At 40.1% G+C, this 24461-nt stretch overlaps 1 protein-coding gene across 2 annotated transcripts; it reads left to right on the top strand.

The window, feature by feature from the left end:
* The first annotated feature begins 463 nt into the window (after window positions 1-463).
* mapk14b (mitogen-activated protein kinase 14b) lies at window positions 464-23516 on the top strand. 2 transcript variants are annotated; one of them, XM_020634293.3, is made up of 12 exons: window positions 464-1011; window positions 11776-11905; window positions 14511-14569; window positions 16094-16205; window positions 16338-16367; window positions 16545-16592; window positions 16712-16826; window positions 17596-17667; window positions 19445-19524; window positions 20560-20638; window positions 21137-21310; window positions 21429-23516. In XM_020634293.3, exons 1-12 carry the CDS (start codon window positions 893-895, stop codon window positions 21494-21496), a joined length of 1086 nt encoding a protein of 361 aa, XP_020489949.1. In that variant the 5' UTR covers window positions 464-892; the 3' UTR covers window positions 21497-23516. The 2 variants fall into 2 exon arrangements, with proteins under 2 accessions (XP_020489949.1, XP_020489948.1); XM_020634292.3 differs by lacking the exon at window positions 19445-19524 and adding an exon at window positions 19994-20073 and having other exon boundaries at window positions 466-1011.
* Window positions 23517-24461: the final 945 nt, after the last annotated feature.

Here is a 24461-nt window from a genome sequence, read left to right on the forward strand (position 1 = left end):
GAGCTCCTTGAGGCCAACCGAAAGTCTTTCTCTCCTCCCACACCCGGGTTTTTGCTTCCGCAACCACTGAAGCCACTGCCCTCCGAGCCACCCAATACCTGTCAGCTGTCTTAAGCCTCTTGGTACTTTCTTTTGCTAATAGCCTGGTCAATGGTCACAAACACTAACAACACAGAACAACACGTTGACATATTTCAGTTGTTTATTCAACCTATTTTAATCTATTTTATTAAGTCACAAGACATTTGACTTCATGCAGTAGAAAAATCACAAGTGTTATTGACGAGATAAAAAATGAGTCATTCAAACAGGCCAAACATGTTCATGTGATAGACAGAGGGAGATTCCCACTCAGGTCCACAGCAGGGACGGGATATCCCCAGGTTTCCTAATAGCGACCCAGTTCTCGCGAGGAAATAGTGTTTGCCGCGACCAGCGCCGTGACGCAGTGACGTACGCGTGCACGTTGCAGCGCGCCCTAGAAGAGAACTGGGCGAAAATTTCAGCGAAAGCTCGTCCAGAGAGTGTGAGCTTCCTGACCTGAGTGCGGTTAGTAGAGGAAGTTTGTTGCCAAAGCGGTCCGACGTGCACGTAGAGGTGTGGATTGTTTTGCACAGCTGCACCGACGGGGGTTGCTGAAGTTTAGTAGAATTCAGAACCGCCTGCAGTTTCATTTTTTTTTTTTTTGCAGAGAGCAGCAGCAGCATACCACGTCGTGCCACACGGAGAGGAGAGAGAGAGAGAGAGAGAGAGAGAGAGAGAGAGAGAGAGAGAGAGAGAGAGAGCGCGAGAGAGAGCGCGAGAGAGAGAGAGAGAGAGAGAGAGAGAGAGCGAGCAGAAGTTTCCGCTGGTTTGTTTTGTCGCTGCTGCGCGGCTGGTAAATTCCGCAGGAATGTCGCAAAAGGAGAGACCCACTTTCTACCGACAGGAGCTCAACAAAATCGTGTGGGAGGTCCCGGAGCGGTACCAGAGCTTGTCACCCGTCGGCTCCGGTGCTTATGGATCCGTATGGTAAGCAGTTGTTGCAGAGCACTGTCGAGAACACATTGCACAACGACCGAGCAGGGTTCCCACCATCTACAGAGGCCCGTCAGAGTTACCTCCACACGGGCTGCTTTTCAGAGCTCTAAATGCTTTTAGAGGAGGAAAAGGTGAATCCTCAGATGTAGTTTTTGTGTTTACATGTTATCACAAGTCTGTTTTGGAACTGATGTCCCCATCGTGCACGCTTTGGCATAGATCGTATTCCCTCGGGTGGGTGGGGATTATTTTTGTTTTTGTGCATATTTTTTTTTGTTTTGAGTCCTGTGTTAACACCTGTGTGTACCAATCGTTTCCAGTAAACATACTTGCGCATTTAGTGTCAAGTTTAAATAGATCCCAGAGTAAAATACATAGAAAAAAACAGATTTAAAAAAAATAATTCAACAGTCTCTTATGAAGAAGGCTGTATCATAAGGGGCAGGTCAGTACTTGCATCATCTACCGAAGTGGTCCCTATACTCGGGAGATATGATCTGTGCTCACTAAACATTCCGGGTCGACCGACAACAAACGAAACAATCTCCTCAGCCCTGCTCGCACAACCTGGCACTTTACACACCCCGCACATTGCATGCACTTAGCATTTTCTAGTTGGGTGCAGCTTGCAGAGTACCAGAAGGTCACGTGGTTTTCAGAAAGTAGCCCCCCCCCCCCCCCTCATACATAGTGAGAGCTTTCTATAGGAGCCCATTCGAAGAGGATGGTGACTCTAGAATGATGTCACCCTTTATCCCGTTGTAGTACACCCCATGACTCACACTCCCGAGGTTAGGTAGTGGTCTCAGCTGTGACGCTTTTTTTACTCATCATGAAGTCATGTTTGGGACGGAACGTACCTTCATTTAACTGAGCAGTAAATGGTTTCAATCACGAGTGTGTGAGCAAACCAAGAACTCTTTAGTGGCATAAGAGGGATACTTAATGATGTCTTTATATAAGATGTTTAAATAGATAATATGCAATTTTTCTCATGCCCAAAAGAGGTTATCCTCCATGCAAAAAAATATGTTACTTAGCCGTCAACTCTGAATTAGTGAACAAATGCAAGTCATCTGTGTTTGTAACGTTATTGATAACATTGTAATAAGTGGATTGTAATTGCCAGACACAAAGTAAACACTCCTGATGATGGATGCTCGTGTGAATTTAAAGTCCAAACTGAGAGGCGAGGTCACGCATTTCAATTTTAACCTGCAAGAGAAGCTTAGTATTTGCATAATTCTCATTATTATTATTCTCATAATATTTTGTAAAAGATGGAGAGTAGCTTTATCTGATGTCTGTGTTGTTTAAAAAAATGGAAAAGCTTTTAAATGTTTTACAAATATTATTTTTTGAAGGTTATTTGCAAAAGACTGATGTACGTTGCTTTGGATTAAAGCGTCTGCTAAGTGAATCGTTGAATTGTGGAAGTAATTTTGAGTGGCCTTCATTTAAAAGTAGTTATTTTTCACATTTGCAGTGTAAGATTAGCTTTTATGTTATGTGTTTATTTTCTAACTTGTTTTCTTTTCTATAAAAGAACGCTGCCCTCAAGATTTAACGAGTCTGATGGGTTGTAAGATAAAATATTATTCTTATTTTACCTCAGAGGTGAAATGTACTGAAAAAGAAACGTACAGCTCAGTGACATGTATGTCCTTTAAAAATCAGACAGAAAAAAATAAGTATAGCATAACAACCCAAGAAGATTCACAATTTAAAAAAAACATCAAATGGTTGAGTTTGTTGAAATCTGACCAAACTAAACATATAGGCTACAAAAAAAGAACGATTCATACAAATAGGAATAATAATATCATGTGCTCTGGCTACATTCAGATTTCCAGTGTTTTTTTCTCTCCAGAATAATCCAACTTGCTATAATACTTATCTGACAGTAAGGGGATCAGTGTGATCGACTGTGCAGATCCACGTGATCACAATCGTTGAAATAGTAGGCCCAACACTATCAGCACACAATTTGTGAATCACATGTTGTTCTAGAAAGTCAAAAGATCCCCAGTTGCTCCATATAGAGGAGCAACATATTCAAAAGCAGACTTTGTGACTCTGATGCTCAGGTGTATAAGTGTCAAAAGAACAAAAACAGAACGAGAAACAAAGGGAGTAGAAAGACCGAACGTATGAACGGGATTGTAAGATCAAATCTAAATCTAATGTTACGACCCCGTGCACTCCCAAAGTCGACTTCCAGACTCAGTAAAGCTCAGAATTTGTCTTGTGCTCTCTCAGATCTTTAGTTGCTTTTATAAATAAATACACACCCACGCCATCACTCCACAACACATATCTACTTCTGTTTTTTTTTTAAGATCTAAAGACTGATGTCAGTAATTTGCTATTTTTATACATTGTTCCCATAAATGTGGAAATTTAGTTTGAAAAGTAAACATTTTAACCTGAAAAGCTTCATGCTCACAGCTTCTCTTTTGATTTTCCTATTCCACCAGAGAGAGTATCACATTGTCACTTTAAGGATTCCCCAAGAGTCGGAGCACTACGGGGTAAAAAAAAAAGAAGCAAGCTGCATCATGCAGGGCTTGCTGCTACTTTTTTAGTCTTTTGAGGAAATTCCGGTCTTTTTAGCTACATCACCAACCAGAACAAGGAGCTGTCAGCCTTTCTCTTTTATACAGCGCATAGTTACAAAGCCTTTGGAATACCACTATAAATGTTGCAGGCAAAAATAGGTCCAAACAGTAGGGTGCCATTTAAAACCCTCCAGAAGATATCTGACAGGAATGAATAACCTCAAAGCAGCTCTTCCAGCATGGCACGACTGCTGGTCAGCTGGACACACACTCTCACTCGCTCAACCGGCCGAGTCTTTGTTGTTTCTGCCATAACGCTCATCAGTTTCTCTGTTTGAATTCTCTCCACATTCTTAATATACCAAGCATGTGCTATGTGGGCTGTTAAATGATTTCCCACGTCAACCTCGGGACTTCTATAAAGAAAACATCATAACTTTCTCCAACTTTTCTGACCTTTTACTCAATTTTAAAAGTCAGACATGGAGGGAAAAGTGTTACAGTTGATACTGTTGTTGACTGCTATCACAGAATAGTCTGTGTGCTGCTGAGAGCCTCATGTTTTTGTAGTCTGTGTTTCCCATCGGAGCAGAAACCACTATGTAACAGATTTAGGCCCACGGGGCGTGTATGCATATTAAATCAATAGCTCATGCTGGATAATGAATTACGGCTAAAAGATAACATCTGAATTTTTGAGGCCTTGATGAAGTCATTGTAATAATTCCCAGCTTTTGAAAACGGACATTCGATGAATCATCAAAAGCAGTTATTGATTTCAGAATTGGGAACTCATGTTGGAGTGCAACATGTAATTGTTCTCTGGATGTTCCCTTCTCCTCAAAACACGTTGACATTTGATAGTTTAATTGATTTTGTACAGACAGGAAATGGAGAACACAGAGTGGCACAGCCTCAAACGTGCTTGTTGTGTTTTTGTATTCAAAATGTTTTCTGCTGGAATCCTGCATGAAAGTGATCCTTCTTATTTCTCTTTATCGCCACCGTTGAATCTCGTTTCACTGGTGTCAGCAAGCAGCTTTACATGCATTTCTTCATCAGTTCACCGGTCGTTGGAAGCCTCTTACATGATGTCATGTCTCCACATAATAGCCTTCTTCTTTTGTCTGCTCTGCTATATTTCTGACTTAAGAAAGGATTATATGGTGAGCAGGTGTAATACTGTGGGCAGCTCGGGCTGGTGCACTAGGTTTTAACCTGGCAGACATGTGCACTGACTTGTAACCTCTCCAAACAAACAGCAGGCTTAGATTTAAAACTCAAGCATTCAGACATGTACCTCACATGACGTACGACGAGTAAAAGCAATCATTTTGGTTTCAGCTTATGAGTAAGGGTTCAAGAGCTCCAAAATGACTTGCAAGACATCACAAGTGCTTAGTTTTTTTTTTTTTTCATTTTGATTTCGTAAAAATTAAGGTTTTTTTTTTTTTCTACTTTATTTTTCATTTTTGTTTTACAAGAAACACAGAACAAATGAGGACTAGGGCAAGACAGTATGAATAAGATCAAATACAAGAATGTAAAAGGCACAGGTACAGTACATAATGGATGGTAAATTCTAATGAAACAAGATATATTTACGAGTCTTTATCTTTGTATAAATCCCATTTTCTCCAATATTCTTCTCCCTTCTCCTTTTGAAGTTGCAGGACAAAAGTCATTTTTTCCATAAAGCTGATGGAATTCACAATGTGCCTCAAGAGTCTCATGGTAGGAGGGTTTCTCTGAAGCCAACATTTAGTAATCGCTTTTTTACTTGCCACCATAAGAATCTTTATTATTAAGTGTTTTTGATTGTTAAAAAAGAATGAAATTCTTCATAGAATTCCTTCAATGTACTTTACAAGAGGCAAACAGTTTGCACGAAATAGTAATGGCTCTTCTTTTCAAAATATTTTCAAAACATGTAGGATGAATTGGCACGAGTCTGACTTAATTAACAAGCAACTTACACAGCATCCCAGAGCAGAAATTAATGCTCGATTTTAATTGATTTTGAAACTTTAAGGGATACTTCACCGGTTTGCCTTATGTCTCGGCTGCTGAGCTGGCAGCGGCGGCCGCAGCAGCCAAAACACAAGACCGGCCTGTGGGCAGCAGCTTCCTCGTCGCTATATTTATATTTTTTCTTCCATTATCAGCTTTCTCCATAGAGCCTGTTAGCATAGCTTCCAAGCAATATGGCGGACGTTAAGTTTAAATTCTGGGAGTGAGTTCCCACCCACTGATCTGTGATTGGTCTGTAGCTTCAGTGGTCGAAAATCTGAGGAACTAGCGTTGTAGTTTCACCCCGCTAACCACGCAAAAATCGTCATTTTGCATCACTGGAAGCTCCTTTTCAAACTCAGAAATACAAAGATTTCCCATCTCAGGGGAAAATAAGGGCGGGATGCACGACCATTCAAAAATACTACCAGGTTTCTAATGATACAAAGCTTTATGAAAATGGGTGAAGTATCCCTTTAAATGTTACTTTGGAATTTATTTCATTACTGAAATTTTACCTAGCGGCTAATAACGCAGTCATCTGTTGTATAGCAAACTTAAAGTACACCTTTTTCTTTGCTTTTCAGGGAATTTAAGGGCAAACTGCTTATCTGAACTGTATTCTTTGATATACAGTGGGTCCGGAAAGTATTCAGACCCCTTTACATTTTTCACTCTTTGTTTCATTGCAGCCATTTGCTAAAATCAAAAAAGTTCATTTTATTTCTCATTAATGTACACTCAGCACCCCATCTTGACAGAAAAAAAACAGAAATGTAGAAATTTTTGCAAATTTATTAAAAAAGAAAAACTGAAATATGACATGGTCATAAGTATTCAGACCCTTTGCTGTGACACTCATATTTAACTCGCATGCTGTCCATTTCTTCTGATCCTCCTTGAGATGGTTCTGCTCCTTCATTGGAGTCCAGCTGTGTTTAATTAAACTGATTGGACTTGATTAGGAAAGGCACACACCTGTCTATATAAGACCTTACAGCTCACAGTGCATGTCAGAGCAAATGAGAATCATGAGGTCGAAGGAACTGCCCAAGGAGCTCAGAGACAGAATTGTGGCAAGGCACAGATCTGGCCAAGGTTACAAAAGAATTTCTGCAGCGCTCAAGGTTCCTAAGAGCACAGTGGCCTCCATAATCCTTAAATGGAAGAAGTTTGGGACGACCAGAACTCTTCCCAGACCTGGCCGTCCAGCCAAACTGAGCAATCGTGGGAGAAGAGCCTTGGTGAGAGAGGTAAAGAAGAACCCAAAGATCACTGTGGCTGAGCTCCAGAGATGCAGTAGGGAGATGGGAGAAAGTCAACTATCACTGCAGCCCTCCACCAGTCGGGGCTTTATGGCAGAGTGGCCCGACGGAAGCCTCTCCTCAGTGCAAGACATGAAAGCCTGCATAGAGTTTGCCAAAAAACACATGAAGGACTCCCAGACTATGAGAAAGAAGATTGAACTTTTTGGCTTTAATTCTAAGCGGTATGTGTGGAGAAAACCAGGCACTGCTCATCACCTGCCCAATACAATCCCAACAGTGAAACATGGTGGTGGCAGCATCATGCTATGGGGGTGTTTTTCAGCTGCAGGGACAGGACGACTGGTTGCAATTGAAGGAAAGATGAATGCGGCCAAGTACAGAGATATTCTGGAAGAAAACCTCTTCCAGAGTGCTCAGGACCTCAGACTGGGCCGAAGGTTCACCTTCCAACAAGACAATGACCCTAAGCACACAGCTAAAATAACAAAGGAGTGGCTTCGGAACAACTCTGTGACCATTCTTGACTGGCCCAGCCAGAGCCCTGACCTAAACCCAATTGAGCATCTCTGGAGAGACCTGAAAATGGCTGTCCACCAACGTTCATCATCCAACCTGACAGAACTGGAGAGGATCTGCAAGGAAGAATGGCAGAGGATCCCCAAATCCAGGTGTGAAAAACTTGTTGCATCATTCCCAAGAAGACTCATGGCTGTACTAGCTCAAAAGGGTGCTTCTACTCAATACTGAGCAAAGGGTCTGAATACTTATGACCATGTGATATTTCAGTTTTTCTTTTTTAATAAATTTGCAAAAATTTCTACATTTCTGGTTTTTTTTCTGTCAAGATGGGGTGCTGAGTGTACATTAATGAGAAATAAAATGAACTTTTTTGACTTTAGCAAATGGCTGCAATGAAACAAAGTGAAAAATGTAAAGGGGTCTGAATACTTGCCGTACCCACTGTAGGTATCACATAACTTGCCAATCTTGATTCTCAAACTCAAGCTAGCAGAACTCCCTGGACCACAAAGGCCTGAAAACCAGTTAATCTGGGAGATGCAGGAGGGATAGTCAAGTTGTTCACTCACACATTGGTAGGCGGAGAAGTAAGGGAAAAAAAAAAAATTACTGTGTTTGTATTCACCTGGGTAATTCAATTAAAGCTGTATGGTAGGAACAGGAGATTATTGCTCCTGCTATATACACATGGTAACAAGGTTATATCACAGAGAGCAGGGCTCTTTAAACATTGCAGTATTAAAATCATTATGCATGCTTTGTGTATGTTTGAGCAGTGGTTCCAAACCTTTTTCCTTGGAGCCCCCCCTTACTTGTATCTAAGAAAAGCTATGTTAGTTTGATATATAGATATGGAATGAATGACAATCAAATAAACTTGAACTTGAACTCTAATTTTTGACAACCTCAAATCAGTCCAGGTTGTCCTCCGGAGCCTGGACATCACATTTGGGAACCAATGTGTATGAGAAATGTGAAAACAGATTACTGCCAAACATCTGAAACACGATCAACACTAACTTCTGCTTCTCCCCTCTCATTATATTACCTTCTAACCCACAATGTTCCCCCCTGACTTTCATAGCTGTTAGTTCCTGTCATAATCATAAAGACATTTAAAAAAAAAAAAAAAAAAGTCTTACTAACTACAGTGAAAACAGTGAAAACACATGGAAAAATAAACTACCTGTTTGTGAATTTAAAAAGTAATAATATAAAATAAAAATGTTCCTTAAATACAATAGAAGAGAGAGAGAGGAGGAGCAAGGTTAAGAAGGACAGACAGACAGTCATCATCATTGAGATGAGAAAAAGGTGAACTGTCACCTCTATAACGTTATTTTAATGCAACATAAACTATATCCATATTAACGATATTGTCTTAACCCTATATCTTGTTTGAAAATATATCGATATATCTTAAAAACGCGATATATTTCCCCGCCCTACTACAGACCTTTATAACTGATATTGCCTGTCGGTGGTTACTAAGAGAACATTTTCATGATCAAGTCCGCTTCAAAAGTGAGCACAGAGAGTGCATCCATGCACTAAATGATTCTGTCAAATATTCATTGGTAATGAGCCTGAAAAATGTGCTGATGAAGTAACTAAATGCAAAACCCCAGATTATTTTCTATTCCTGTTTCTGACAGAACATTCAGTATAGATTGCACAGAGCTGGATTTGGCTATGTGGTCGACTGAAGTGGACGGGAGGAGGAGGAGGTGTCATTACCTCCATTGTTCTTTGACTTGTGTATGGATGACGTGTCTGAACTTTGAAATGCTTGCTAAATAGGTTGGGGGGAATAATCCCATTTTAAAGCTCTAAAAAGGCCCATTGACTTTTTGGCTACATGCTTCCTTGTTAAGAAGGCCTTTCAGACTTCATCAATATTTATCTAAAAAGTACAGAGAATTAACAAAAGTATATCCTCATTTATAGGACACAATAAGAAAATCTGAATCCTTACAGTAGCACTCTTTGAGGTTCTCTTAGAGTTCAGCTCTTACTACCAGTTATTCTTCAGCATATTTGTGCCCACGTGTCAGATTTTTTTTTTTTAGAAGAATATCATTACTGCACCGAGAATAAGTTCTTTATGAAAGCTTGGTGTGTATTATTTTGTCTAGATAAGCACCTTCTTCAGACCTCTGTAAAATGTATGCTGTGTTACTGCAGTTTTTTTCCAAACACTGGCTTTGCAGAGGTTGCAGAGAGTTTGTTGGGTCGTGAGTGCAGGATGATAATGAGAACATCTCAACAAGTAATTCACCCGGTGTGCTCACTCTTTCAGTTAGTCGACATACTGCTGACCATGTCTCCTTCCCTGAGATCTCTGCTCCTTTTTTTACAGCCCACATTTTTATGGCCACCACTTATTGCACTTCCATTTATTACACACTAATTAGACGGTGTATGCTCAGACCTGCCATGTTTGTCTCGCGGATTAGCAGCAGTTTAGAAGACAGTACGCATGTGACTTTGTTTTCCAATGTAGCATTGGTGTACTCTGTGTTGACTTGCGTATTTACCTCAGGAGTGACACATTTTCACATTGTTTTGCAGGCCTGGAACGAGGAGTTCAGTGGGTGTGGGAGATTATCTCTCACTTACTGGAAGAGCCATGCTGCTTTATCTTAATGTTTTTAGAATGGATGCTTGGCACTCATGACTTGTTTTTCAGCGTGCAACACAACCAATAGTAGCTTTAACGCTGAATCTGTGAGTAAACAGTTGCTGAATTCACAGTGGTGTGGTGACAAGATCAAAAGTTCAAATGTCTAAATAAGCGAGTGAAATATGTTCAGTGGAAAGACTCCCTTCTTGTTGAGAAAGAAGTCATGATGACATGGCTTTGAGTTTACCCTCTAACCGGGTCAGTAGTTCTTCAGGAAGGTTTGGTAGTTTGACCCAAATATCGATCAGTATTTAATCACTTCTCGCAGTAAAGTACCTTCATGACAAACAAAGAAAATAACACATTTAAAAGATTTCCTCCCGCACGGTTTAACCATAAAAGAGGAAACAGCACTTTAGAAGACAAAAAAAAAAATTTTTGTTCTCCTTTTGCAATCTGCCATTTGCGATGCAGCTTAAATGAGTGACCTGGAAAAAAAATGTGTTTTTACTGTGAGTGGGTTGTGTTTCTGTACAGATACAGGAAATGCAGCAATGTCACACTTCTTCATGCCCAGCTTTCTATCACCCGGTCTATTTGTTTGTTAGTGGAAGAGTGTCTCTGTCTTTTAGCGGTATAAAGGTGTGAACGAAGTCGATGAACCAGGCAAGAGGGCGGTTCAAATGTATCCTTAACGTGCCTGTTTCTTATTTTACATCAACAGAACTATAGCACATTTCAGAATCAGAATCAGAATCGGGGTTTATTAAGTACATTTACACATACAAGGAATTTGACTTTGAATTTGGTGCTAAACAATTAACAAGTAAATAACGCAGAACTAGCAACAACTTAAATTATACAGTATAAGAAGCTATTACAATATATAAAATAGAATTTAAAAATGTAAAATATAAAAAAATAAAAATGTTCAAAAGGTTTCACTCTCAGCTTCTCTGTGTTCTTCAGCCACGCCTTGTTTGTAATCTTCTTTTTGTCTTTTGCACGGGCTCTTCAGTCACAGTGATGAATACTGTTACACCCTCACATGAAAGGAAGACTGCTGACTAAACACCAGCATGATTGAAGGGGAGGTGCAGATTCAAAGTTAACTGACAATCGACCGTTGTAAACGCTTAGTTCGGCACCAGAGACAAATTGTGTCACAGAGCTAATCAGCTAACCATTTATGTCATTTCAGTGTTTCAGCTCTTGTGTCATAAAATATTTAGGTTTTTACGTCCACGTTACTGAAAGACTCAATATGACTACGTTATGTTTTGATGGATTGATTGTAAAGTCTGTTCAGGCCAGCAGTTCATTTCCTGAATGGATTCAGAATAATAAGTTTGATTTCATTGGTGCACCAACCAAACACCTGCAACATGTAAACAACAGTAGATTGTAAATTCTCTTCTCAAGTGGACACTCACTGACCAACGTGTTGTCCTACTCATTCTTCTTACACTTGAGGATTGGTGGGTTTTTCCCACTTGTGTTGTTTGTTTTTGACAATGCAGCAGGTTCAGTCATGTTCTGCGAGCGGCCTTAGGCTGAGAAGTAAAAATAAGAAGCGAAACCAGGAGCGTCATGTTATGCAATTATTATTTATTTGAGTTAAGGACCATTAAAGCCGCCCACACACTCCAGTGAAAAAATCTCCCTTTCAGTTAAAACAGTGAATGGTGTAGATCTGAATAACACTATCCACCTGATGTGATGCTATTTCTTTATACAAATAATGTCTGACAAGTTTCAAACCCCTTTTTTCTTTCAGCTCATCGTATGATGAGAAGACATGCCTGAAGATAGCAGTGAAGAAGTTGTCCAGACCCTTCCAGTCCATCATCCATGCAAAGAGAACGTACAGAGAGCTGCGGCTGCTCAAACACATGAAGCACGAGAATGTAAGTCACCTGCAAACAACACACACACACACACACACACACACACACACACACACACACACACACACACACACACACACACACACACACACACACACACACACACACACACAGCCTCCTGTGTATAATGTATGCATTGTTTTGTAGTTAAGCTCTTATGAAAGGATTGCATATGTGTGCACATGAAGTTGCACACAAGGTTTGCACAGTATGTACTTACTCACACCACTGCTTACATTGTTATGCTGTGTGAGTCCTCGCTGGAGGTCTGCCCTCAGGAATGTGTCTGTGTGTATGGAGACCATGGTGATACAAGAGTTTAATAAGGAACTGACTACAAAGGGAAATGCTTCATGCAGTCAGAGCAAGTGTTAAAATTGTTAATGTAAAATGCAGGAAAACAACCAAGAGACTCCCAGGTGATTATTTAATGAATTGTCCAAATGTACAGTGTTCATGAATAAGGAGAGAACTCTAGAGGAGAGCCATCCTCTGTTCCAAATCGAACAGCAGGGGTTTAAAGGGAAGAGGTGGATTTATAAAAGAGGAACATTTAAAGAGGAAAGAAGCTTCTTGTTTAAGTTTCATGTTTGACCACATAAACAACACACACGCATGAACATGCATGTAAAGCATGTTCACTGTGTTTACATATCAACTCACCAAACAGGTCTACAGCTGCACTCTGAACACTATTTTGTGGCATTTTTTGGCCTTTGGTCTCTTTTTTTTTTTTTTTTGTTGCTGCAGCGACATCAAATCATCAGTTCTCCTTCTGATCCTGTGGGTAGTTTTTATTCTCTGTGTGTAAGTGTAGGTACTGCCCACTTACAAAAAAACAACCAAACAGCGCCAATCCTCTGCTGTTATGTAATATAAGTGCTTCTGATTTCTCAAGCTGGAGAGTGGCTGATGGGAGTCTGTGTGTGCTATGTGGGAGCAGCTACACGGCTCAATGATGTGTGTTAGTCAGTGAGTGAGATGAGATGTGTCTGTTGGTGCTTGTAGTTTGAGTTGCAAAAACTGTACACCATAGTAATGGGTAGAAATAGCATGTTATTATAGCTTACTGATAACTGACATGCTATCAGCGCAGGAGCTTAAAAACACTACAGTTTTACGAAAACATTTCCTCTGGGGATAAAATAAACTGCAGCTTGAAAAGTATAGAGCCTCTTAAACGGACACAGACCAACAAAGCTGCAGATCTTGGTAATTGAATTTCCTGTGAGTATTATTTTACATCGTACAGGACTTCACACATCACATCTTCTGGATCCTCGTTTCTATAAAAGCCTTAATTTTACTACTTTACAACTAGTGTTGCATGGTGCACCAGTGCTGCTGGTTAAACTGGGTCAGTGCATCTGTTTGAAAAAAAAAAAGAAAAGGTTTTTACGTAGATAATTGATAAAGAATCAGTGCCTGTGTCACTGATCCAAATGCAAGATGTCAAGATGTACAAATAACGCGAATAAATAGCACACAAGTCTCATTAAAATCTGTTTTTTATCCCAGCTTACCTTCAAGGTTATATTTGTGATATGTAATGAGCATGTTGTTGCCAGGTTCTGCTGTGTTTTTATGTTTTTTAACGATCAAAGGGGTTTTAAAAGCTACTATTCCTCACTCCGAGAGGGATTCTGTGTTTTGCTCACACTGTTGCCAGGAGACTCCCTGGGTTTGGATTTTTTGGAAAAAGCCTGAGTGGACCAATCAGCTGTTTTGTTGTGGCAGTAGCCCACCAATCAGCTGAGAGTTTGTGCCCTGTGTGGGTGGGCTGCTCTAATGTTTTTTTTTTTTTTTCCCTCTTACAATACCTACCAAACCTCCTTCTCTTCTCTCCAGGGGGGTAGGGTGGGCACTCGGGGGGGCTACAGTCTGCCAGTTTACCAGCTTGCATGGATTTATGCATAATATATACATGTACTGTAGATAAAAACACACAGATGATTTTCCTTTAATATGATTTCTACTTTGTCCTTCTTCTCTTTTCTTTTGCTGAGTTCAAACCTTCAAACTAACTTACTCTATATGCAGCCTGTCATACTTTTTCACTTAAGTCGAAATGTCAAAATGCAACTAAGCAAGTGAAGCCTGATAAATGTAGACACACCAACATGATGCAATGCTTCTGGTGCGTAAGTGTGTATTTTGCTTTCAACACCCTGAGACACAACATTGACACGATGCTGGTGCCTGTCTTGTCATCTTGATGCTCAACAGAAATAGATAATGTTCTCTTCCTTCTCTGACATGTTATCTGTTGTGGTTGTTCAGCCAGTATCTATTTGATTAAACCACTTATTAGTGAGAACATTGCACAAGGCCAACCAAGTGTATGTCATATTTATTACTGCGCATTAGGCGTTGATACTGGAGCAGTGAAACAAGGCAGAATTTATCTGTTTGTTTGGCTGAATTAACTTCAACTGAAAATGTTGCAAAGTTTAATCCAGCAAAGAGTAGAAATGTCACCCAGTTGTTATGTTCCCCTCAGTGACACACACGACTGATAGCATGTTTTTGCATTTTAAAACATAGATGCTGATCATAGAGATTAGTGAATGTTTTCTAAACTTGTATCTCTCTTTTCTCTCTCCAGGTGATTAGTCTATTAGATGTTTTTACTCCAGCGACCAGCTTAGAGGAGTTCAATGACGTGTAAGTCAAGTTTTTATTACTCTTGTCTCCAAGGATTTCTTCTGTCTCTGCTGCACGGTTTATTTCTCCGTCTCCCTCTTAATCAAAAGGAAAATGTTCAAATCAGCAGATGACTTTGTGATTTAAAAAAAATTTGAAACTTGAGTTACAAACTCGACCAAATTGTTGTTCTTATGACTTAACGTGAGTCAAGCATGTAAAGCAGGTTTTACTGATGCTGAATGTAGATGGGACACATGCACCATACACATCGCAGCTAGTCTCCATGGTAACAGCCATCTGGCAGTCTCTGGGGCTTGTGTGTGTGTGTGTTTGTGCACAGAATACTCAATCAGTGTCCTTGAGTTCTCCACATGCTGTGGCGTCATCACCGTGTCGCACATTTTATGGAAATGTGAGATGAAGCTCCACAAACACATAGTAAAAGATGTCACACCTTCTTTCTTTCATGTGATCAACAGTAAAGTTAGAAACATTTTACAAATCAATCATTATACTGCCAGGCAAGAGAACAAATATGCATGCACATGTTCGTAGGTGAGCCACCGACTGGTCTTGTGTGGTATGAGATTCAAGATGGAAAATGTTTATTGTCATGTGCACAGTAGGAAACATGTTTCCCTGTACAATGAAATTCTTTCTTTGCTGTCGATAATAATGTATACAAATATACAAAAAATAAGGCAAATGAGGTCAGATAGAGCAGATATACCATAAACAGACATTTACACTCAGCTGATCTGTTCCCTGTAAAAAAACATTCCACTATTATGAAAATGTTCTACTCTTCATCAGTGAGTTTTCCACACTCCCTCACACTTCCTGAAACATGCATGAACAACTCTATCATCCCTAACACAGTCTGATAAAGTCTTTTAAAGTCTTTATATGCAATTTTTTTTGATCCAGCAGATATCGCCCTTGAGCACCAGCATGAAACCAAAACAACTCATGCTGCATTGTTTTGTTAGCATGCTAATGCTAGCGATCTTTATTATGCTGGTATCTTCACACTGCATGTAAATTTACCTGAAATGAGCATGATCTAGAAACACAGTTAAGCAGTGAGTACAGTATGTTATTCTTCTTTTCTCTAGTCCCTCAATTAAACAACTTTTATACACAAGGGGAGGAGTCAGCTGGCCGTCCTGGCGATGTAAACAAAGTGAAGATAGGAGTCTGAAAACTCTGAAAACATCACAGACAGTGGGACTCAGGTGTTACACCCATTGTAGACAGTCATGACTCACAGAGTTATTTTCAGAGGATATACTTGATTTCTATTATATTTAAGTGAGAAAAATCACATAGAAAGCTTTTAAAGTTTAATGTTTCATTTAGTCGTTCTTGCAAATGTGTCACCTAGAAAATGACAAAGCCCTTTTATGAACCATAACAGCACACTTAAGTTATAACGATCATGACAAATGAATTGAAGATAACTGTACAGGACAAAAAAATGAAAATAAAAAAGAGACACAAACAGCCGTCTCCCATCTGATGGGCTGTACTTTATGATTGCAGATACCTGGTGACACATCTAATGGGTGCAGACCTCAACAACATCGTCAAGTGTCAGAAGCTGACCGATGACCACGTCCAGTTCCTCATCTACCAGATCCTCAGAGGCTTAAAGGTCAGTGACACAGGACTTCAGTTTAGATTTATCACTGCAATGTTTCACTGAGAGAATGTAAAAACATCCAATAACACAATTTCAGTTTGTTCAAGTTAAGAATAAGTCATTTGTTTTTTTCCCCTCCATCAGTACATCCATTCTGCAGATATCATCCACAGAGTAAGTCCACACTCTTTCATGTCTCTGATAGGTTAGCAAACTCCTCTGTAGCTCAATAAGAACAAAATGATGAATACCACATCACAAACATCCTGTAGTGTATCTGACAAACATAAACATGCCGTTATGTTTCCCTCGCTTGACCTTTTCCCCCCTCCTTTTTTCTTTTCTTTTCAGGATTTAAAGCCCAGTAATCTGGCTGTGAATGAAGACTGCGAACTCAAGGTGAGAAAACGCTCATTCATAAAAAGGATTTCTGTGTGTGATTTAGCTCATTATGCTAAAGAAGCATGTTTTTCTTCTTCCTCCCTCTCCTACATAATGAAAACCCCATCATCCCTCAGATCCTGGACTTCGGTTTGGCGCGGCACACAGATGATGAAATGACGGGCTACGTGGCCACCCGGTGGTACAGAGCTCCAGAGATCATGCTCAACTGGATGCACTACAACATGACGGGTACACACACACAGGCACACACATTCAACCATCAAGTTCACAACTGAATGCATCATTACACCTTTCAATTCCACACTTTGAAATCACATTGAAATAGCATGCTATCATCTGTGTGATGGGGGTTGTTGTGACTCAGAAAATATAGATAAAACTCCATCATTTCACTGGACATTTGTGTCTTTTTTATGAATGTAGCTTTTTTATTTCATGGAGATTGCTGACATAAGAAATGATGAGTGTTATTTTAGATGAACTAGGTCAGCATTTCAATTTTCTGCTGGATTCAACGTGACTAAAAGGTGCTACGCTGGCCAAAGCAGTCAAATCCGTTTAGTAACTGGGCTATGACGTCCAGGCATGAATGGTCAAAGGATGTAGTTCTGTCCTCAAACACTTTCCCAGGCTTTGATAGAGCTCCTTTTTTTAAATTCCATATTTTTAAAATTGTTACCTCCCCAATTGAAAAAGCATTACTTCTGCACCAGACAGTTTCGGAGGCAAACAAATGGTGGTGCCCTAAATAATAAGCCTATAATGTAGGAGTCCAGTTCTTTAGTAGTTATGTAGCAGATGCAATGCACTTAATAAATAGCTGTTTGAAAAGATGCTTTAAAAGAAACAAGCTGCGTTGTTGAATTGTCTACACGTGTTAAGTAGCATTGCATTTGATATACATACTATACAGTTATAGCAAAAGTGACAATGAATTCATTGAATACAAAGCTTCATATTCTAAAGGATGTTTTTTTTCTTCATTACATGTTAATAGTGGATATCTGGTCAGTGGGCTGCATCATGGCAGAACTACTGACAGGACGGACGCTCTTCCCCGGCACAGACCGTATCCTTTCACTGCTATCATCGCCAAGCAAAAATTAACCTTTACTGAAGGTGTTCTGTATATCTGAAAGATATTTGCTCTCTTTATGTATATATATATATGTGACTACAGCTACAGAGCATGAGATTTTGTACTTGACGCTCTCACACAGTTTGGGACCACACACACACACACACACACACACACACACACACACACACACACACACACACACACCAGAGTCCTGCACCTGCATCCACCTGTACCCATAAAGCTCAGTACCGAAATCTGACTCATTAACCGCAATTATCCCCCATGTCAAATCAGTGCCAGCCCTGACCCATAAATATATGACCCGCGATCCAACCTGACCTGCGATTAAACTCAATGGCATCACAGTCACTGACTTTAGAGGTTGATTTCATTGCTTGGATGAAATGCATGTGTGCTGAGAATAAAAGCACTGCACCTGCGTCTGGTCTCTATGACAACAGTCTGCTCGGTTGCATTTTGCTCTATGTTTTATATTTAAGATCATTTATCCCCCTCCCTTTGAGCATCAAATGGAGAACGCTTGCCCCCTTACTTTGTCTGGATGAAGAGTTTAATAAAAGTGACCAGCATGCTGCTATCATGGCTCTGACCAGACACGGAGCAAGAAGGACGTGAGGGTACACAACATGATCTGTAGGAGGCAAAAATAAGGGGATCATATGGGCCTGTGTCTACATGTTTGTTTGTTTTTAAGTAGAAAAGCGCTGGCTGTGTGCTAGAAAGCACTTGGATGAAGCGCTTGGAATTGAGAACAAAAGTGCAACACAATGATAACGGCCGCTGTATGACCATTGCTTTTTACTGTATGTTTTAGTTGTACAGCTTTATTTTTCAGTTGTTGCGTTATCTCTCACACACTCTTATTGAATGCATGCTACTGTTATACTGCAAATATTTTTGATTTTTGTCTTTTTACACCTGCCGCATTTTGTTTCTTTTTTCCCCCCAATTTATATAATTGTTTTTTTTTAATTTATTTGTGGGCATTTTGTGCCCTTATTGGAGAGATAGGACAGTGGACAGAGTCAGAAATCAGGGAGAAAGAGAGTAGGGAATGACATGCGGGAAAGGAGCCACTGGCTTCGACACCCGGGTCGCCCTCCCGCCCAGAGGACTACAGCCTCCATACATGGGGGGTGCGCTCCAACGTCTGCGCCACCAGGGCCCCATAATTGTATTTTTTAACCCTTAACAGAACATTTTGCGGGTAACCCGTTGGGTACCCGACCCTGTGCAGGACTCTGAGACATGCGCACACACATACACACACACACACACACACACACACACACACACACACACACACACTGAATGACAGGTGTCACACACACACTTTTGAGCACAGCTTAGTACTGACTTATGTGTGATGTGATGTGTGCCAGAAAACTAATGGGTTTGTGTGTGTGCATGTGATTAGAGTTAAAGTCCCCTGTGGTCTATGACTCAGCTCTGCTCACTGTTGTCTTCACACTTTCTTCAAGATACAGCACATCTACCCGTCTCCCTCCCACAACGCTTCCCTTACACAGCAGCAGAACACAACAATGTTTAATACAAAACAAACAGTAACACACACTCTTGTGTTGTGTGTTTAAATATGCGCCTCCCACCAAAATGTAAATCATCTCCTGATGGTGCGACCCTTTTAAGAGTGGTTGGATGTAAAAGTATTTTCCTGTGTGTGTCTCATCCCTCTCCATCACCCTCCATCCCTTTTCTGTTTTCCTTCATGCGAGTGTGATAGACATTGATCAGTTGAAGCTTATAATGGTAATCATCGGAACCCCAGGGCCCGAGCTCATGATGAAAATCTCCTCGGAGTCTGTGAGTGTTAAAATCCATCCTGCCGAGCTCTCTGCACTGTCCCTCCCTCTTGCCTGTTTTTTTTTTTGTTTGTGCTGCAAGAGTAGGAAGGCGTACTGAACTACTTTGTATTGGCACCACTTTTCTCAAGCTGCACCTGTTTTGCCTTGAACTAAGTGTGTTTTCTTAAGGCTTTATTTACTCTACAGTACAAGGCTCTGATTCTTAGTTCTTGTAAGCATGTATTCCAGCAAATCTCTTAATTTGATTAAGAGGGGTTAAAAGGTAAACAAACCTGTCAAAATCTGGACCCTTCATGTTAGGTTATAGGTAGGCAAGTGTTAGTTTGAATTGTAGCTCTTTCTTTTTCTCTGTTACATTCTCTTCATCCACCCTAAGTCCCCCCCCCCCAATCCCATCTCCTAGCCACAAAAAAACCCCTTGCTCTTTGACCTTCATGTTACAATGACCCTTGACTCAGAAGCTGTAGATATAAACCAGCTGCAGCAGATAATGCGCCTGACGGGGACGCCCCCAGCCTCCCTCATAAGCAGGATGCCAAGCCATGAGGTGAGACTCGAATTCCCCCCCCCCCCCCCCCCCCCCCCCCAGCTGATATACCCACAGTCTTGTTTTACAGGCAGATACAGTTAGACCTGATGTGTTATGTTTAAGTCAGCTGCCTCTGCTCTCCCTGTTCTCACTCCCCGTTTCCTCTCTGACTCACCGAGCTTGTCTCAGCAAGGCTTTTCCAGAGTGCTTTGCAAGTGTTTTCTGATGAGCTGTTTGTGGTGACACATCGGTTCAGGAAAAATAGGGCACTACGCTTTGCAAATGTGGTAGATTTAGGTTCTTATTGAAGTGTTTGAAGCATGCCTAACTGGAAAGAAGTATTGTATAATTTTTTTTTTTTATACCAGGCAAATTTAGAAAATCATGTGTGTTTGTTTTTTTTTTTACAGATTTTAATATGCAGTGTCATTAAGTTTAACCTTTCTCCCCCTGTACAGCTTTATCTTATACAATTTTGCTGTTATGTTTCATTTTTGATTACAGGCAAGGAACTACATTAACTCACTTCCCCACATGCCAAAGAGGAACTTTGCTGATGTGTTTATTGGAGCCAACCCTCTTGGTAAGTTCCTGCCTCAGCATCACACCGTGGATGGCACAAATCCACAAATCCTGACTCACTTAGTCCCTCCAGTGGTTTCATCAAGTCACTGCTGTTCTGTTTGATTACTTGTGTGTCCAGTGTACACACACACACACACACACACACACACACACACACACACACACACACACACACACACACTAATAGGCCTGTCCAAACACTGGTTACACAACAGCGTGTAACACCATAAAACCACAACATTATTTTATTAGTAACTGATTATAAGAAAGACTTGAAACAGAATACAAGTCATTCTTCCATATATAAAATGTGCAATTTTAAATTATTTTTAAACTCTTATCAGTTAGTAGTTTTGGAAAGCATCCTCGCGACCCCCCCTCTAGGTGGCTTGTGACCCCCACTTTGGGAACCACTGGTCTTATGAGTGTTTGTGTTCCCTGTTCTCTCTTTGCCTTTCCACATACTCATTCTTTTTTTCTCGTCTCTCTGTTCAAGCGGTGGACTTACTGGAAAAAATGCTTGTGCTGGATACAGACAAGCGGATCACAGCGTCTGAGGCTCTGGCCCACTCATACTTTGCCCAGTACCACGATCCAGATGACGAGCCAGAAGCTGAGCCTTACGACCAGAGCTTTGAAAGCCGCGAGCTGGAAATTGAAGAATGGAAGAGTAAGTTGCCACTTTTATTAAACCGTGGTGTAACCTGATCTGCTGGGGAGAACATCAGAGGGTTGTGTTTAAAAAAAAACGTCCAAAATGTCCAACATTATTTTTTGTCACCTCTCAGGGTTAACATACGAGGAGGTCCTCAGCTTTGTGGCACCATCATTCGATGGAGACGAGATGGAGTCATGAGGAGGAGGAGGCGGCACCTTTTCTTCCAGCTTTTGTTTTCCAAGAAACCCTCTTTGAGGACTATCAGTCTCATGTGACTATCCACCACTTTCCTCCTCACACACGCACACATGACATTCAAGTGCCTGTCACTATTCATCTCTGGGGGACGTTGCGATTTCAGGGAGTAAACTTGACATCCTGTTCCTTCCGTCCCCCTGCTTTGGTGTTTTTGTTACTCTGCATCCCCGCGCACTAAGGCAGACTAGGAAGTTTTTATCTCAGACATTTATAGTCCATATCGATCCCCTCTTTGGTTAAAGATTGTTTTTAGAAATGACATGTCGGTATGTTATGGCAAATTGGAGACATTAGACTGGATATGTATATTTTATAAAAGAATGCTTCTTAGCAGTAATTATTGTAACTCTTATAGGAAGCTTGCAATGAAAAGTTTCAAATTGCGGTGTGTCTAAGATTTCTCTTTCCTCCATATCCTAAATTGAAAATGTTATTTCTACCAATGCATAGAACTGTGTAAATATGATCTACAGTATTTGTACATATGTACTTCAGTCAAACCAGTTACAGTAATTGTGTAGTAGTCAAAAGTGCTGAGTCAGCTCAGCCCACCCCTTTGACAGTATGGATTATTTCACTAGAGTTTAGTCTATAATCTTATTTAAAACAACACAGTATGTCATTTACTACAAGTATGTATAGGGTAGGATATGTCAAATATTCTACTCTAAATGAAAATGGCTTCATGGTTCCAATTGTTAGATTAAAAGGCTTGGAGTGCATAAATCCGTTTAGGAAGTATCAGGACCTTGCTTATTTATCAGTTTCTCCTCCTAGAAGCTCCTCGCATTCCTTCCATATGAATTCATCTTTTAGCACTTCTGATGTGTTGTTTTCAGAAGAATGTTCCAGTCACCATTGTCAGCATATACAATACCACTTACACATGATCAAGCCAGGTTTGGCTCATCAGTTTATTTAAGTGTAATGTGTCCCACCACAACACCACCTGACAATGTACTTTAATCATTTATCAAATTCAATACTGTTAATGTTTATTGAATGTTGGAGGCACCAGTTTGCCTCGTATTTATGATCTTCTGTTATGTTGTTTGTATATCGCTGTAAAAGAGAATATTATTTGTCAGAATTTTAGGTTCTTTTTTTATTATTTATGGAGAGCTTACTGTATCATGCCACTGCATCGTCAATAAACATCAGTCAAGCCGTGGTGACTGCAGTGACAGCTTTTGTATCAGAGCCAACTCGTGTTATTTACATGCTGCAGACGAGCATAGAGTTTAAAATCTCTTTGAGAAAAGTTTGAAAGAAGTTATCAACAATTATTTATCTAGCTTGGTTCCCATAGCCACTGCCTTCCAAAAGTATCATTCTTTCAAATACAGATTCAGGAAAACAAAGCAAAAAATATGAAAAATCTATTTTTAATTGATATACAAACCACTGAAGTTGAGTACAACATCTATTATCTTCTCTGTAAGATCCATTATATGAGTAAGGTTACATCCACATGAGACAAACGGGCTCACGGTCCGTCTTTGCTTTTATCATCGCAACAGTAAGAAGTGTCTTCGATATTTCATTTGCATCTGCTTGTTTTCATGTAGTACTTTTTCTAATGTATTATTTTCTTGTGTGTTAAATCAAGATTTGATGTTATTCTGTGATTCTGTACTATCGATTGTTTTGGAACTATATGTGTCATGCATTTGAATGATTTAGCAGGGCACATGTTTGTGGGAAAGACTCTTCGTTTACTCACTGGATGCTGATGGGCGAAGCTGAAGCCTGACTCTGTGTAGTTTTTAAAACGACTGCATACATTACATTATTTATCTTGTCCGTATCCCAGAGTCCATAGTTAATTTTGGTGATGCTTTCTTTGCCCGAGATATGTTCTTATCTTTTTACAATGTGATTTACTACATGTACCGAGGCAGCACGCCACCTGTAAATACCACCATTAGAAAATAAAGGCTACTATTTTTCAAACGGAAAAGTGTGCAGCGTGTTTTGGTGAGTTGTATGTGTTGGTATCCCGCCACTGGGGGGCAGCAGAGTGCAAGTAGATCAAAACCTGTGCTGATGAGGGAGATAACTGATCATGTAGGAAGAGCAAAAAGGAAGTATTTTTTAATAAAACCTCAACATTGTTAATGGTGCAAGTTATTTATCAATGAGTCTCTTCCTATGTCAAAGAGGAAATTAAACTCTAAATAGTAGTAAGTAAATTGTATTTATATAGCACTTTTCACAGACATTAGCCACAAAGTGCTTTACAAAGACATAAAATACAATAAACAGTAGTAATAATGGTGTAGTTAGAATTACTGTAATAGGAATAATAACAACAAGAGCACATAAGAAAACAAAACAAAAAACAGTTCCCAAAATAGAATGAACAGTATGTTCACAGCGCATTAATTGATTCTGAAAGTTAGCCAAATGCCTGCCTGAACAGGTGAGTCTTCATACTTAAGTACCTGTCAGGTACATGCCAGTTGAATATTTAAAATGTTAAAGGAGTATGAAATATGGTAAGTAAATATTTTTTTTTATAATCCTGGTTAGACTGGATGAATCGGAAAAGCACCCCATTTCAATTATTTAAACCGAGAACACACCAAAAAACTTGACAATATATTTTTTAAAGATTTATTTTTGGGCATTTTGTGCCTTTAATTGAGAGACAGGACAGTGGATAGAGTCGGAAATCAGGGAAAGAGAGAGAGAGAGGGGAATGACATGCGGGAAAGGAGCCAAAGATTTGAACCTGGGCCGCCTGCTTGGAGGACTACAGCCTCTGTACATGGGGCGCGCGCTCTAACCACTGGGCCACCAGCGCCCCATGGTAAGTAAGTATAACAATAAAATTCACTATGTGAATTAATAGTTGACTTTTTTTTTCCTATTTGCATGAACCTTTCTGCATTGACCATCACCC

This window comes from Labrus bergylta, chromosome 5 (genome assembly GCF_963930695.1).
Source record: "Labrus bergylta chromosome 5, fLabBer1.1, whole genome shotgun sequence".
In the NCBI taxonomy this organism is placed as follows: Eukaryota; Metazoa; Chordata; class Actinopteri; order Labriformes; family Labridae; genus Labrus; species Labrus bergylta.

Bases quoted from the DNA above. Each gene is read 5' to 3' on its own strand.
- mapk14b (XM_020634293.3), top strand. From the start codon at position 893: ATGTCGCAAAAGGAGAGACCCACTTTCTACCGACAGGAGCTCAACAAA. The intron at 1,012-11,775 runs GTAAGCAGTTGT...TTTTTCTTTCAG, and splicing joins GGTGCTTATGGATCCGTATG to CTCATCGTATGATGAGAAGA. The intron at 19,525-20,559 runs GTGAGTGTTAAA...TTTTGATTACAG, and splicing joins TGAAAATCTCCTCGGAGTCT to GCAAGGAACTACATTAACTC.